The sequence below is a fragment of the Halichoeres trimaculatus genome, unplaced genomic scaffold (genome assembly GCF_033239565.1).
Source record: "Halichoeres trimaculatus isolate MK-OKI-2021-1 unplaced genomic scaffold, fHalTri1.1 fHalTri1_scaffold_13, whole genome shotgun sequence".
NCBI classification, from domain to species: Eukaryota; Metazoa; Chordata; class Actinopteri; order Labriformes; family Labridae; genus Halichoeres; species Halichoeres trimaculatus.
The window spans coordinates 23,657,875-23,674,064 of NW_027437191.1; the positions used below are offsets into that span (position 1 = coordinate 23,657,875).

A 16,190-nucleotide genomic window follows, 5' to 3' on the forward strand; every position below is an offset into this window, starting at 1 on the left:
TTTTTTCCAAACACTTCTGTACGTCTCTTTGTTCTCATGTGACTCTAATCTCTCCTCAACTGTCTTATACAACAAACCTCACACTGTGTTACCTCTGTTCCCTCCTGGTGGAGAAATGCCACAGCAAACATTTGAGTACAAAATGTCCTCACCCTCTGTGAGCCGTCTTACCCCCCTGGAGCTCAGATCAGTGTTTGAGCTGGTATCAAACGTCCAGGGGAAATAATTTGGTAACTTCACACTTTAGTTATGCAATCCTCACAGTTCAGGATAAATATCAGTTACAACACAAACACTGTGCAAATACGCTGAGTCAGTGAGTGACGAAGGGCATTCTGCAAACACTGAACACACACCCTCCAAACTTCACTCGCCCTATCATCAACAAAAGGAAGAAAAATCCATTTCCTGCATTTCCGCACAAGTTGAAACCTGCGCAGATCAAATTAAAGCAGAGAAAGTTTTCTTTCTTTCTTGCGTGTGAGGACACGTCCTGTGCTGTTGGCAAGTTAGACCTGTAATATAGTCTATTAATAACATCACCCAGGATCACGCCACGTCATACATAGCATCATGAAATTATAACCGGGAAAGGGGAATGTGAATGTGTAGAGTAAGAAACCATCTGTCGAACCTTTCAACAACCTTAACTTGTCTTAATCTGTTAATTAAGCAGCTTTTTTTTAAGTAATACTGCGGTAAAAAGTCAGATCTTTACATTTTTCTTTGTATGTGTTTGGAGGTGTTTACATTGGGAAATGTCAGATTCCTGCTGAAGCTGTGTTAAATGTGTTGTTGTGTATGGATTCCTTTACATAACACAACGTTCAGATGATCATGTGCACCTCTGGGACAGGCAGCCAACTTCTCAGGGGTAGACTGTGGCTGGAGCTACAGGACTCTCATGGACCAGACTTGTTTTTCTCTCAGGCATATGTTGGTTACAGGCTGACTTTCTATTGGAGGAGTGAGAGTCAGGGTTTAAAATTATGACACCCAAGATCTGCCAAGTTGTTAATTATGGTATAACCCACCATTAACTGCAGGCAGTAAGGAGCACTTCAGGTCAGTTGCATCATAAAATATGGAGGTTTTACCCTAAGTGCGAAACACATTTTGGTTTGAACGATTCTCAAGCCCTATTTCTACCAAGCAGGTCAGTTCAGTTTGTCTCAGCACAACATGCATTTTGTGGTGTTTCCTTTGACTAAAAGCGGGACAGGTCCCCAAATCACCTGTATCTTCCCACTTTTTGATACCCTTCTGCTGGGGTGCAAGACATACCAATGCAACTCCTGAAGGTGGAGCTAGAAACACTGCAGTCCGTTGGTTGTTCGTAAGAATCATTGCTTACTGTGCGACAGCAGTAATAAAGAACAACATAACCCTGCCATGTTTAGATCTCAGGTCGACTTCCATTCCTTACCTTCTTTGCTGGATTTCTTCCATCGTTGTACTTTTACTGTGTCGCGTTTTTCTACTTTGTTAAATTCATTGGGGGGGTACACAGTGTCACGCTACTATGCGGTCACGCTTATGCATTAGCTGACGCTGCTATTGCCATCCAGCTTCACACTGCCTACCAAGAAGGGCACGGCTGGCTGTGGAAACAATAACAGAATCGGGGTTTACTGATCCGGCCCGTACCAAACTGTACTGAGCCATTCTGGACTGCTTGGTGACAAACAGGGATTTAAACTGTTCTTGACATTAAACTTAAGGAAGCAAGTTCTGGTCGAGGGACTCTTTCTGTCTTATCCCTACAACACCAGCCTCAGTGAAGAATGAGGATTACACAAATCACTCCAGAGCCATTCCAAGTCCAAAATCAGCCTGATTGTCTTATACCATTTGTGATTAAAACAGCTTGTGGTTTGAATCTTACCTGTACTGCCTTTGCATTCAAAAATGATACCGGTTTTGCCAAACAAGAGCAGGCAGACTGATTCAGGAAGGGGTCCTCAGGCTGTTTTTCTTTTAAGCTGTGGCACCATCAAGACACCACTTGCAGAGAATTCCAATTCCATGCAAAGAAAGTTGCTTCCCATTGAGATTTTGCTTGAGTCTAGCTGAAGAGCAGAAACCATGTACACACCTAGCCAAAAATAAGACTTTTATAGCATCTAAAAAAATAGCCTGGTTCATAAAACGGCCTGGGTCTGGAATGCTAATTTCTGCTAATGTCCGCTATTTTATTTATTTATTTATTCATTTTTATTTGTTTATTTATTTTCATTATTAATTTTTTTATTTATTTATTATATTTATTTTTTACTTTATTTTATTTTATTTTTATTCATTTATTTATTTATTTATTTATTTATTTATGGGGGGGGGGGGGGGGGGTATTCTAACAAGGCAGTTTAGAAAATATTTGGATTGTCAGACTGTCCAACCAGAGACATAGCTCAGCTTACGTGACTGAAGGGCGCCTAATAGCTTTTAAAAAGGAAGCTCAAACCCCTCGTCATATATACAGTCTATGGTTCAAACCTACCCAACTGTTGTTGACAAAGTTGATATCAGAAGCCACACCCCTTTTTGATTTTGATTGGTCATTGAGGAAAGAATGGTGATGAGCATGGCTGTGTGCCAAAAACTAAATTTTTATTTAATGAAAGTATCGTCAAGAGAAATATGCACATTCATGCTACACTGCCTTGCTTTTATACAAACAGGCCCTACCTGTGCTAAAACTGCTGTAGGTGGACACAGGCCCTTACCGAGCTATTCTTTGGGCCTCTTTGTGTCAAACAAGATCAAATGTTTCCCCCAAGAGGACTGAGCACAGATCAGTAGGATTGATGAAAATACTGAAGCTGTTTTGTAAAAACGTCCTCAGCACGTCGATAAATGCACCAAACTGCTTCTGATGGGGTCATAAAATGTTACCCTGACGACAGCAGTGTCCTTCGCCGCATGCCTGACGGCCTATCTTCAATTTCTCTGTGTCAGTAATAGCAGCTGTTCCGGCTGACCTTGTTTGGTTTTGTTTTGCAGAGGCTGCACGGCAGAGAGAGAGGGCAGACACACTGCCCGAGTGCACCCACAGACTCGCTCCATTCAGCTCGGCTCCGTGTTATGTAACGTGAGGTGAACGCTCGGATTGGTCTCAAGCTGCACAGACGGAGGACAGCACTCAGGCTTTGACTCAAATTATCAACCGGGAATGTGTGTCAGGGACAGAAAGCCTGATAGTTCACTCTTTAATTCAAGCAGACCTTCAGAAAGAGAAGAAATAAATTCACTCTGTTTTCACACTAAACTTAATGTTTGCTTCTTGTATAACAGAGAAAGACAAAACAGTTTTAAAACTTCATGAAAACAGCCTGAGACTAATCCATGATTACCACCAAGAATAGAAAACAGCGTCTTTAAAGCTCCTGTAAGAGGTTTTCAAACTCTGCACACTGCTGACACAGCTTTTTTCTAGATTTTGTCTGCAAAGATTTTCAAAGATTCAAACACTTAACTGTAAAAACTGACTCACCCAGGACAACATCAGTCAGTTTTCATGCAGTTTCAGAATGAGGAAGTAGATGACCATGATAAATACTGGTCTGCATGTAGCTGATGTGCAGAAGCAGATTTTGTAGTTTTATTTCTTAGCTGCTATCACTATGGGTATTCCTTGGCAGCTAATGGTTCCAAGAATTGTGGGGGGTAGCATGCAAAATGTAGTGGTCTCTGGGGGTTAAACCAGCCACGATTTATGTCCAAGAATAAATTTTAATTCAAAGTTCAGTCACAACAACTCTACAGAATTTTCTATTTGCATGCATTAAGTTCCATTTTGCAGTAATCCTCTGTCCCTGGAGCTCCCTGCCCTTTCACAAGTCCATGTGGAATCCAACAGCATGCCAAGGCCCCCTTCATATAAGTATAGGTGGGTAGAGCAGCAGCAAAGACCTCAAGGAGTATCAGTGACATACATATGACACTGGAGGTTAGAGGTTTGCAGGAGAAATCATTTCTAATTGGTCGTGTGAATCGTTTTCTAAATTTTGGTCTTGATTCATTGATGACATCATGATTGACAGCTCTAGTGACAAAGAAGATGTGCTCATTTAGCCAAGCAAGGGAGAAACAGAGGTCGAGAAAGACACAACAACTCTTCTGTTTTGGATTTTGCCAACCTGAAGGATGTTTTATTCAAGTTTAATTCATTTTTCACCCTGCATGCTTTGCATGTATCTATGAACTTGTGACTGTCATGCTTTTTGTGGCGTTGAGTGAGAGTGTATCTTTCTCCTCCTTCTCTCTTCACCTCGTGGCATTACTGATGAAAATAAATATTTGCATTAGGTTTGCAAACTCAGTTTCTTGCAAAGCTGAACAGAAAGTCTTTCTGCTCACATTTTCAGAATGAAGCGAACGTGTATCTACCAGGATCTCCAGAATATATGTGCACACAAATGCAAAACATCCTAGCGGGCGGGATTCAGAGCCAAAATATTCCCACAGACGAGTCCTGTTTTGCCTTTTCTGTGCATGAATGTTCCCCACAGACGAAGCTTTCCAAGAAGAGGGATGGAAACAAAGAGGCCGGTGAAATAGAGCCCATGTACTCCCCCACTTTCTCTAGTAAGGGAGACCTCACCTCTTATGTAACAAGTCTCCCTGGGTCTGCTCCCATACTATGCAGTCCCGCCTTCCACCAGCCAATCAGGGTGCTGCCTCTGCAGCCGGGGCCTCAATGTTTTGTTCGTCATCGTGCGATAAGGTTCACACGGTGTGCAGTGGGCAGCTGACAGTGGAGACTTAAAGAAGGCCGGGGAGGGGAGTGGGCATCTGGGGTTGGCGGGACTCCAAAAACGCCATAACACTCTGTCCTGCAGCTGCTTCACATGGAGACCTGTTGCTGTGGTGATAAGACCCCTGAGCCCTCAGTGCCGCCCTGTTCCCGCCTCCTCAGGAGAAATGTGAGGGTCTACTGTACATTAGTTCCTTACAGTGTAAATACTTCCTGTTTCACAACCGCCCTGAAAGGCTTCAGGGATTTTCAGGTTTTATCTGTTCTTAATGGAAAATTATCATTTTGATGTTCTGGCACAGTGTAGCTTTAAAGAGACAAAGCTCATCAGAATGGTGTTATATTTATGGACTTTTTTGTTAATTATAATAATTCAAAATTTACAGAAAGAAAGCAACAGAATCCTATTGCTTTTCTTGTCCTTTTCAGTTTTCTTCTTCATTCATTTCAAGATTTACTGGTTTAGCGTTTGAATGCTCATTAAAGAGAGGATGCTCTGCTTTCCTATAGTTTAAATAATAGATATAAATGAGCAATGCTGAATGTTCAAACTAAACGTGCAGAATTTAAACCCCTTGTTGTATAAATTACAAGATTTTCAAGAGGTATTCACGAGACATGCTGAAATGATGTCATCATCACATCAGAACCTCCTAATTGCTTTATGACAAGCTGGATGGGAGGGGCCTCAGACACCAAGCTCCACTCCTTACAGGCCTCCAGAGAGCTGGCCAATCAGAGGGAACAGGGTTTGAGGAGCAGGGAGCCTTAAAGAGACAGCAGCTTGAAAAAAAAAAAATCAGAAAGGGGCTGAAGTGAGGGTTTTCTAAAACAACAATTTTCTTTTTTTTTTTTTTTGAGTTGCAAATTGTGTGAAGATACAACAAGGGCACCATAGAGATGGATGAAGACTAATAAAAATTAAAATTAAAAAATACAATACCCCCTCTTTTATGTTTTGAGAGACCTACACATCAAATCCCCTGGTGTTAAACTTTCAGTGTTAGTCCAGTTCAGAGTAAAGTGATAAATTCTTGGTGTTGTTTTGAGGTATCTCACTCTATGCTGGTGTTAAACCATACTACTGTGGGAGTTACTTTGCAGTGTTGATGAACAATAACACCACACAGTGTTACTTTAAACACTCCTCACTCATGGTTACAATAATCATGTGTTTTTACAATAACCTGTCCTTTGATCTGCACTGTTAACCCAGAAGTTGTTTGTGAGCAAACCTTCTCAGTAGAGTTTCAGTAAAAATATGAGAAGGCCATTTATAACTTTAAATTCAATCAAAATAAAACTGAAGTTTTTCTCAAGAACTGCTTTGTTTGAAAACTGAGGCAAGTGATTTCACTCACTTGATGTGAGTCATGATGAACTAAATCAAAGGTTTAAGTAGGTTCAACTTCAATGCTAAAAGAATTGACTTAAACTACACTGCACTGTAAAAAAAAACTGTTGTCCATTTAATAAAACTGTTTCAATTGGTCACACAAACAGTCTCTTCGAATAACTGTTTTATGTTGGGCTAACATCATTGGTTTAAGTCTGATGTGCTTAGTAATTTGATTTCTTTTAAATCATTACCTTGTATAAATCCAACTCAAAACAAGCTAAGCTAAATTTACAGACTTTTCAATTAAATATTCTCTTTAACCAAACTTAAAAAACTGCTTCTTTGCATTGTAAGACAATGGTTTCAGCAAAGCCATTTTTTTTTGCTGTGGCAGCGTTCAGTAACCGTAAGTGAGGAGGGAACACACTGGAAATGAGACCCTGCTCAATACGAGGGCTCAAGCTGTGCATGCTCAATGCTTTGGACTTTTTGTCTATGCTCCACAGCATGGGTTGGCTGTCTATGCTCTACACATCATGGACAGACTGTCTGTGTACCGCATTGCACAGATTGTCTGTCTGTGAGCTGCATGGCATGGACTTGGGAGATAAAATAACACCATGGATACCACAAAATTACTTCTTGGGTGTAAGGGAATAACACAACTTAGTGTCACAAGTACACTGAATGGGTGATGTATTAACACTGTAAATACTAGAAATTAACACCCCCTAGTGTAACAGAACAACACAGCTTAGTGTGAAAAATACACCTTTTAGTGTAATAAACTAACATGGTGGGTGTTGGAATTTTAACACTTTGAGAGAGTTAAAATATCAACACTTTCCAAAGTGTAAATTTGACTCTGAGTCTGTGAGAATCATATAAACTCAGGGAAAGTGTCAATCAACACTGTGGGAGTTGAATTAACACTCAAGACCCTGCAGTTGTATAAGGTGCAGTTTTGAGAAAAATTACACATTTATTTCTCAAGTGACTCTTAGCATAATATTAAGTTAAGGGTTTACAAATTATGAAGATCCTTTATAGCAATGAAAAAAGAGCATCCAGACTTTTTGAATATTCTTGTACTGACAGAAAAGCACGCATACCCCAAACAATGAAACCAAACAAACAAAAAAGAAACAAGCATTAAAAATTCTACATTGCTGTGTGGATGACTAAGGGCAGGAAATTTCCGGGAGGTATCAAGACACAGGTGAATACATTACGGTCTGATGGATAGCCACTGGTTGGGTAATAAAAGGTTGTCATACATGATGAAAGCCCCAGTAAAAATATTTAAGAGATGTTCTAAAAGACAGAGTTTTTTCTTCTAGCTTCAGAAACTAAAAAAGAAAATCAATTGTGATGAAATTTATGAGCTGGAGGATTCAATGACTCTTGAGGTATTGATTTTCCGTGACCTTCAACCTTTGTATTCTGAGTCTGAACCTCTGACCTCTGCCTACTGGACCATTTTAAACCAGGCTGCTGTAGCTCTAACTTAAAAAACCTTGATGAAAATCCTCCAAAGGCAAGCTGACGCCGGAAAATATCATGACCTCTTTTGTCAGCGTCTTTTCTGGAACGTTGTGTCTGACAATATTCTCTGTCACTGATCCCTCTCAGCCTCCTGGCACTGTTACTCAACCCCGCTTTAATCCCATGCTGGAGGTGGTCATTTAAAGCACAGATCTGGGGTCAGATTAGGGCTCTGTGCTGCTCAGCTTTGACTGTAATAGAAACCAACAGTTATCTGACTGTGAAGCAGCAGTTCACTTTAATCCTGCTGCTAAGACGTGCAGTGAGGACGGTGGTGCACCGTGAGAGAGATTCAGGGTCTGAGTTCTTGGAACAAAGTGTATTCAAACTTAAACCAGCCGAGATCAATCTTGAAATAGTCAAACGTACAAAAGTAAAAGTATAAAAGTTTTGGCTTTTCTTTGTATTTCGAAACATGGATAGGTTTCTGCTCAACTGGAGGGTAAAAAATAACATTAAATCAAGTTTCCCAGTGGATTAAACTTTTACTCTAAGAATTCAGTGAGTCAAAACGTTTTGAATGATCCTTTTCATAACTTTTTAATGCCTATCAACAATCTGAACAAGGTTTAAAGCATGAATATATCTACACTTTACTGTGGCTGCTGTTTGGGGTGTTTTGTTTATCATCACCTTCATACGCCTTGTATTTAGTTGTTTTATTTCCTCTTCAGATGTTTTTTTAAATCCTTGGCTCCATGAGACAGTTTCCTCATCAAATTCCAAAAACATCTTTGAATGATAATGAAGCTCTGTTCTTTCCATTTTCTGGCCTTGGGCACGGTTCAATCATCACGCTCTCATATCAAGTTGACTTTTTCCCTTCTTGATAGTGCAGACAAATGTTCCAGGAAAGCTTTTATAACTCAAGGACACTGAGTCTTGCAATTACAAAACAACCAAAAGTAAATATTATGAAGCCAGGAGTGTGCAGTTGAAATCTTTAAGTCTCCAAATAGTAATAATAAATCATCAAAGGGAAAGAAGGACTCAGCGTTCAACTCATGATTCGACAATGGAAGTATTTTAGGGCTCTCATTTTGGTGACTACGTGTTACATAAGAGAGTTCCAGCATTCATTTGGATCCAGTTTGTCCACATTTTAGCTTCATCTGTTGACTTCTGGCAGATAGAACTGCTGCGTTCAAGTGCTGCTTGTAAGCTTGTAAGTTGTTTGAACAGCTTAATCCAGTGAGACGCCTTTACATGTGAGGAAGCGTAGGTGGGGAAAGTCATGAGAGGTGATCCTCCTGGGACTGAGGGGTATTATTCCAGATGTGGCTGAATCTGAATATGTCACATTGATTATGAGTTATAATGGCAACATATTTCTCTCTGGCCTTTACCCACCAAAGTCGGTGTTCTGCTTTTGAAATTCTATGAAATCCTTTGGGACCTTAACCTTGGCATGACAGCGGGCTGTTACAATCTCAAAGCTTTCTGTGTGTAGCTGAATTCTTTTGCTTCCTCCCATTAGAGTATAAAACACTTACTGATACAGGGAACTAAACAAAGTTGTACATTCAAGGCTGAGCTGATAGTAACCTTTAATTCTAGGTCCAAATACTGGCATCTAAGTATAAAGTCTGGATGCCACTCCCTAATATCACTGTGATGGAGAGGTTGAGAAAACTTTAATGTCCCCAAAGAGGCTATTTGTGGTACAGCAAGCATGCTAACATTAAGGGACACACATGGCTGAGTGCCAAATTACATCCCTGACATGCTTGTGACATATGAACCTTGGGTGCCGGCCCACTGACAGTCTAAAGAGTCAGAACAAAACATGCAGACACAGCGTTTTGTTTTTATACAGTACAATTATTTTTTATTGTCTTTTGGAGCCAATTCCAACTGTTTAAATAATGTTTTTTTTGTGTTTGTTTTTTAAATCAAACTGAGTTTTAATGACATACTTGTACGTATTTACTTATTACACCGTCTTTCCTGAGAGAAATATTGAATATTGAAATACAATCTATCAATTGTGTCTTAAAGAATCGTAAAACAGCTGTTTTGGGTGTATAAAACTACCTTATGTAAAAATTGTGAACTACATAATTTTTGGTGTCTTGAAGCTTGGGGTATTACAGGGTTATAACAAAATCAGATGGGTCTTTTTTAATGCTCTTTATGTAACTGTTCTATTTTTTTTTTCTTTCTTTTTCCTAAATTTACTTTACAAAGCTGTTTAAGATAATCCTTTTGTTTTATAAGTAAACCTTGCCTCGGAGATGCTGCCTTAAGGCACAGGTAGGCCTCAAATTCATAATCTATGAAAAACTTCTCCAACAATACATCAAAGTGCCAATAAAGTTTTATATTTATAATGTTTTTACTGTCTACAGTTTTGCCAAACCAAGCCCAGTGTAGTCACAGTGGAGTGTTGAGTTCACTGAACCTCTGTAACCTGTAACTGACACCGTGTTATTGCTTTAGCTGTGAGGCTAGGGCGCCCTCTTTTGGAGGAAACAACCACTTGCAGCTATCAAAACAAATGAACTCTTTTGTTATCGGCAGATGTATCGTACAAATTGACAATAGGAATTAAACATTAACTCTTATAATTTAACTACATTTGAGATTCTCGACGACAAATTAGCGTGCATACGAATTCCCGTCAGGCACTACTTTGGATACCTCTCGGCTTTCGGCAAGCCCCGCAAGGACCCCAGGATGTCCATGCTGGCTGAACGTGAGTTCATTTTCTTCTGGGAGATTTGTTTAAAAATATCACATTTTACCGCTGTGGTGAGAGATTTTTTTAATAGTTTGGGTTAGAAAAGAAACAAGGAATCTACTCGTGAAAGACTTTCTCAGAAAATGACCCCTTTATTTGTGTTTTTTTGAAGATTTCGAGTAGTTAGCATTAGCATTGATATTAGCCTCAGCTGTGTGTAAACACGTGTTTCTCTCATCTGACTCTTTAAAACAGTTACCAGTTGTTTTTTGTTTAGTAACTTGAAAGCAGATAACATGCGATCCTTGTTTGACGATATAGACGGATAAAACGATCAATTTCCCTTGTGTTTCATAGAAAGCGTGTGTTCTATCTGTAGTGTTAAACTGTGGCTGTTTTGATCGCCCAGATGTTGACAGCTCTGTGACATGTCTAACTCGTAAAGCTGTAATTTCTGCCTTTTTAGCCTTTATGTTTTACCGTTCATTAACAAACGTATTGGCTCGTCGTGAATACTCAATCACTGATGTCCACTGTCGAGTTTTTTCTTGATGTTGTTTACTTTATAGAACTCTCTGGCTCATTTAGACGCACTATTTTTAAGGCTTGGGTTGTTTTGATGTGGAAGTGCCTTTTATAATCAATGTTAAAGTTCGAAATTGATGATTTGGGGCTTTTTGTGTGGGATTAATCAGCTCACCTATTTATTTTAACTAATATTACTGAAAAGAACAAAGTATTCCTTACTGATTCCCCAGGGGGGAAATATGCTGTTTCAGCAGCAGCAAGAAAATCAAAGTGCAAAATGCAGTAATAGAAAAAAACAAAACATGTATTTAGAAACTTGAACTTTGAAAACAGAAATTTACATTATCAATTTTGAAATTTAGAAATGTACACTATGGTAAACCAGAATTTGAAAACCATGTTTAGAGTTCCTCTTCAAGATACTTATTCAAGCTATTTTATGTCTTCATTTACTTTTAAAAGACAGCTTACAGTTGAAAACTAGAAAGACTTCCTTTCTTAAGGCTGCATTTTTGTGACGACGCATTATGTAACAATGTCCCAATATGTAATAATGTAATTTTCACTTCATTATGTTATAACACCGCATTTTGTATTAGTCTGCCCCATTTTGTAATATAACTCTTCAATGCTATATATAATAAACTTTGCCGCATTATGCGTTGAGTTCTACTTATTACATGTAGGAACCTGCATTTTGTAACAAGTGATGCAATATGTAAGAACTTATCACATAATACTGCAGAGTTTATTACAAATTACATCAAGAATTGTATTACAAAATGTGGCAGATCACTACAAAATGCTGCGTTATTATATAATGTGGCGTTACAAGGTTGACTAAAATCTATCTCGGCTTGCTTGAAAAACTGTTACCTTTGTTTTAGGGGCTCATAAAATGGCCTCTGGACACAACTAGTGTCTCAAGCTTTAATATTGATGCACTTATTCAAACAACTCTGTCCCAATGCCAATAGTCTTGCCCTGCTTTTTTTGATACTGTTATCAAAATGACTCCCAAACAAACCCAGAAAAGTGACTTAATTGAGCATATCTCCTGCAAGTGTGGCTTCCTCTCTGCTGTATTGATGGATTGTCCAAGTTTATCTGCTCAGAAAAACACAGGGCACAGATTGTAATGCAATGAAACAACTGTTTGCTTCATATGGTTCTAATCAATATTAATCTGTCACTATTATTTTCTCTGAGAGTTGTTGTATCTGTGCTGATTTTGAATCTGGAATCTGATTCATGGACAATTTGTAGTAGCTCAGTAAAATTCTTTTAAATGTGTTTAAAATCACTGGAGTTGAAGGATAGCATCACCCTGTGAGTGTAATCTGGTGGCTATCTGCGCTAAGACAGAACTGCTACGTGTTTTCTGAATGTGATTACTGTGATATAACTGTTCTCTCTCTCTGTCCAGCCCGGAGGAAACAGAAGTGGTCTGTTGACCCCAGGAACAGTGCCTGGAGCAAAGATGAGTCTAAGTTTGGCCAGAAGATGCTGGAGCGGATGGGCTGGTCTAAGGGAAAGGTTGGTACCACGATACACCTTTGGATGTGGTCAGAAATACAGATTGTTATTCTTTTCAAATGCTGTCCCTGACTCAGTGAATCCATGAACACATTGAAATTTTTCTCTTTTCACGTGAAGGGCCTCGGCAGGACTGAGCAGGGCTCAACTGAGCACATTAAAGTGAAAGTCAAAAACAATAACTATGGACTTGGAACAAGCGTCAGCTATGAGGTGAGATCATGGGAGACCTTAGAAGAATTATAGTAGCAGACAAATTCAGTTTTGTTTGATGAAGGATTGATTTTGTTCTTAAACAGAAATCTTTTGGTTCCGCTGTGTTCTCAGGATAACTGGATCGCCCACCAAGATGATTTCAACGAGCTGCTCGCTCAGCTGAACAACCACCATGGTCAGAACAACAGCAGCAGCACAGGTATGTGTAGACAGGTACAGATTTCTGTTTGTTTGAGAATTTATTTGTGGGGCTGGCTTTATGACTTGATGCTGCGTCTGTAAACGCAGTCAGCTCTCTGATTTAGGTTCTTCCTCTAGCTAAGATAATATGTGTTTGAGTTTGAAATGACAATAAAAGTTATTATCTGGTGGTATTTTTTTACCATAATCTAGAAACTTTTCCATATAGATTTAATCATTTTTGATATTGTTAAATTTTTATTTAACAATGATGATGATGTTGAGGAGACCATACCCTGTCTGTAGTATTTAAAAACATGTTTTGAGAATTAAATGCTTTAAATTTGTTAGTTCTTAATTTAATAAGGGTATAGAATTCTAGAATTTTGATTGGTGACCGCAGTGATCAGCACCGTTTGTGCTAAATTTTTTGTGCGTCCAAGTTGATCTTTAATATATGTATTTCCTATTTCTAATTTGCAAAAATTCAAATTTTCTTACTTCACTGTTTAACAAAAAAAGCAAACAAAAGGTCTGAATTTCATCCAAGGATGGATGAAGTATTTTTGAAATAATTCATTCAGATGCATCTGGCCTATGGTGAGCTCCACAGTTGAGACTGCCACACTGAAGTTTTCAACCTTTTCTGGTCAGTTACATGGGTTGGTCAGTAGAGGGCGCTGCACTGCAACACTTTAAACCAGTTGCTGTTGAGCTGTGAGCATTCTCACTGTCACTATTTTATCAGAGTCAGCAAAGAGCTGCAGGACTTTAATGAATGTTTTCTGTTTTGATTCACAGAACCTCCAGCAGAAGAGGAGAAAGGATTCAGTCTGGAGGCAAAGTCCAAAACATCCAGAAAGAGGGTCCACTACATGAAGTTCACTAAAGGTGGGTTCATTTTTCTAATCAGACAATCAAAAATACAAGTATGCACATCATAATGAAGACTTGGTGTGTTAAAGTAAATATTATTCAATTTTTCAACACAAGATATAGTACAAAAACAGACATCTTTAGCTTGATTACGGGGTTCAAACAGTGGTATGTGCCAAACACAATAAAATTCAGCTCTACAATGTGTGAGCATTTTATTATCATGTCCAAACAATAAGCTGCACGCAACTCTAATCCCAGACATCTCCTCCAAGCAATGCTGGATAGTTTACATCTCAAACTCTTTCTGAAGCTTCCTGTAAGAAAACTCACTGCCTTCATCTGCACCTGTGCCAGTCTTTAACATAAACTTGTTTCAAAACAGATCTGTGTTTATTCAGATAAGCACCTCTGAGCAGGAACAACTTGAGTGTGGCGCCTCCATCTTTTGAAGTTTCCAACCTTTCAAAGCTTCCAAACAGACTAACAGCCTGAGCAGAAGTCTGTCTGTACATTTGTCCCTTTGTCCATTTGTCTGTCTGTCTGTCTGTCTGTCTGTCCGTCTGCCCTGTGCTGGGTCACATGGCTGGGTCAGTTGGCCCAGTCAGTACTCGGGGAGGTTATTAATAACTTCTCCTTCTACTTTTATTACTCCTTTACACGTCAGGAAGTCCAGATCTGCTGGTCAAGGCCAGAACACTGATACAGGAGGAGGAATTCAGTGTTCAGCACCGCTGGGGGCTTGAATTAATGATCAACTAGCCCACATACTGCTCTGATTTAGTTCAGAGGTAGCATACATGAGTGATTAAAGGCTGTAATATTGAACAAACCAGTGTAGGGATGTGGTGGACATCAAGTATGTGGCTGATTAGTGAAACTTTTGTACAAGTTTGGCTTTTTATGGAAGAAGCTGATGAAATAACACGTGTTAGAGTCATTAGTCTCTAATTGTTTTTGTTTCTGGGTCTAAATGTGCCTCATCAGGTCAGCAAACATGGAAAAAAAACAAAACATATCAACTTTTACCTCACCTGGAAGAGGCTACTACATTCTACGTCATTCAATAGCAACTTCCTGTTTCCTGTTTGGGGCATCTGGCTTGTCCATTTACACCCCCCTCAAAAAACAACATCTCCCAGGGGCTGTGCAACCCATTAGATGACCCTCCTGATAAAATGTGGCTAAGCTCCTCTCTGCATGTTTTTGAGATCTGGAATCATAAGAAGTGTGATGATGATTCTGGTTTGTCCTTTACAAGTACAAATCAGTTTTTGAAGCACATTCTGATCAATTTTGTAGAGATTGTGGACACTGGCACTAAACTGTCTGACAAAAAGAACAGAAGAGCAGAAGGGGGCTAAACAAGAGAGTGATAGAGCATTAGCTAAAGGCTAAGACACGAGCTAAAGGCGAAAACACAGGCTTAAGGCGAAGACACAGGCTACAGACAAGTTTTGTATTTTTGAATTTAGAGAGAGTAGAGTGTTGAATTTTAAGTAGGTTAAATACAGATAAAAAGCAAATTAATTCAATTCCAGATCATGCTTTTCAAATTAATTTACATAATTCACATTTGGTAAGCCCACACATCACCTCATCCCTGTGCATCCTGGGAAAAGTCTTCTTGAACAAAGAAAAGTGGTGTTAAAGAAAAGACCCGCTCTCCAAAACAAATGCACTCGTAGGAAAGGGTCATGTCTTTACCACAGTGGGTAATGGTGTTCATGGGAAACTGAGTCTTTGTGCAAGAAAAACACTTTTGATTCTAAATCACAGGTGTCACTGTAATCAGCACCACACCTGTAGTCCTCACAGAGAGTTTATCAAAATGACCTCTATATCTTAGTCAACAAAAACAATATTTTATGTCTTTAAGTGATTACAAACCACAACACTAAATATCAGTCACTGCACCTTTAACCCTGACAGCACAGGTTGAATGATTAAATTAATTTGAAATGTGACGTCCAAAGTAGCTGTTGCGTGCTTCTCATTAAACACTGAGAAGTGTGTCAAACAAACCCATCCTGAGTCACTCTGACAGCCGTGTTTCTGCAGACGGTGACATTGTGTGGACAGTGAACTTGAGCACCTCCCGCCCTCACTGCAGAAGGACCTCTTGTACCTCTTGTGTCGCTGTCTAATAAGGTCTGATCCGGCCGGACTTTAAGTTCTAATCCATTTGAAGAGATCTCTTCATTATCAACACCAGCTGTCTAAAGGTCAGGGGACGGCACCTGATGATGATGACTTCATGCTCTCTTTCTCTGAGCGTCTGTCTGTTTCTCACACTGAGGTAAACACGATGGAGGAGTTCAGAGGTATGCAGGTGGAATTTGATCTGACAGTTGATGTTGAATTAACCGTCTTTGGGAACATGACACGGTGTGTCTTCAAAGAGGCCGTTGTCGTGATACCAAAACGACGCTGGCGCCTCATGTTTGGGAAACTTGAGACTCGCTGTCAGATTTTGAAGCCTACTTCATGACGGTGTGTCATCTTCTCCTTCTGTTGACTTTGCTCGTCTGCGTCCA

The 16,190-nt window shown here is 39.5% G+C and overlaps 1 protein-coding gene across 1 annotated transcript in view; it reads left to right on the top strand.

Annotated features, from left to right (window-relative positions):
• Window positions 1–10,233: 10,233 nt before the first annotated feature.
• Window positions 10,234–16,190, top strand: part of pinx1 (PIN2 (TERF1) interacting telomerase inhibitor 1) — a 31,804-nt gene continuing 25,847 nt past the window's right edge. The window contains exons 1-5 of the mRNA XM_074685919.1: window positions 10,234–10,332; window positions 12,272–12,381; window positions 12,502–12,594; window positions 12,709–12,796; window positions 13,579–13,668. Coding sequence (XP_074542020.1) covers window positions 10,314–10,332; window positions 12,272–12,381; window positions 12,502–12,594; window positions 12,709–12,796; window positions 13,579–13,668 — 400 coding nt within the window. The 5' untranslated portion in view covers window positions 10,234–10,313. The remainder of the gene's footprint in view (window positions 10,333–12,271; window positions 12,382–12,501; window positions 12,595–12,708; window positions 12,797–13,578; window positions 13,669–16,190) is intronic.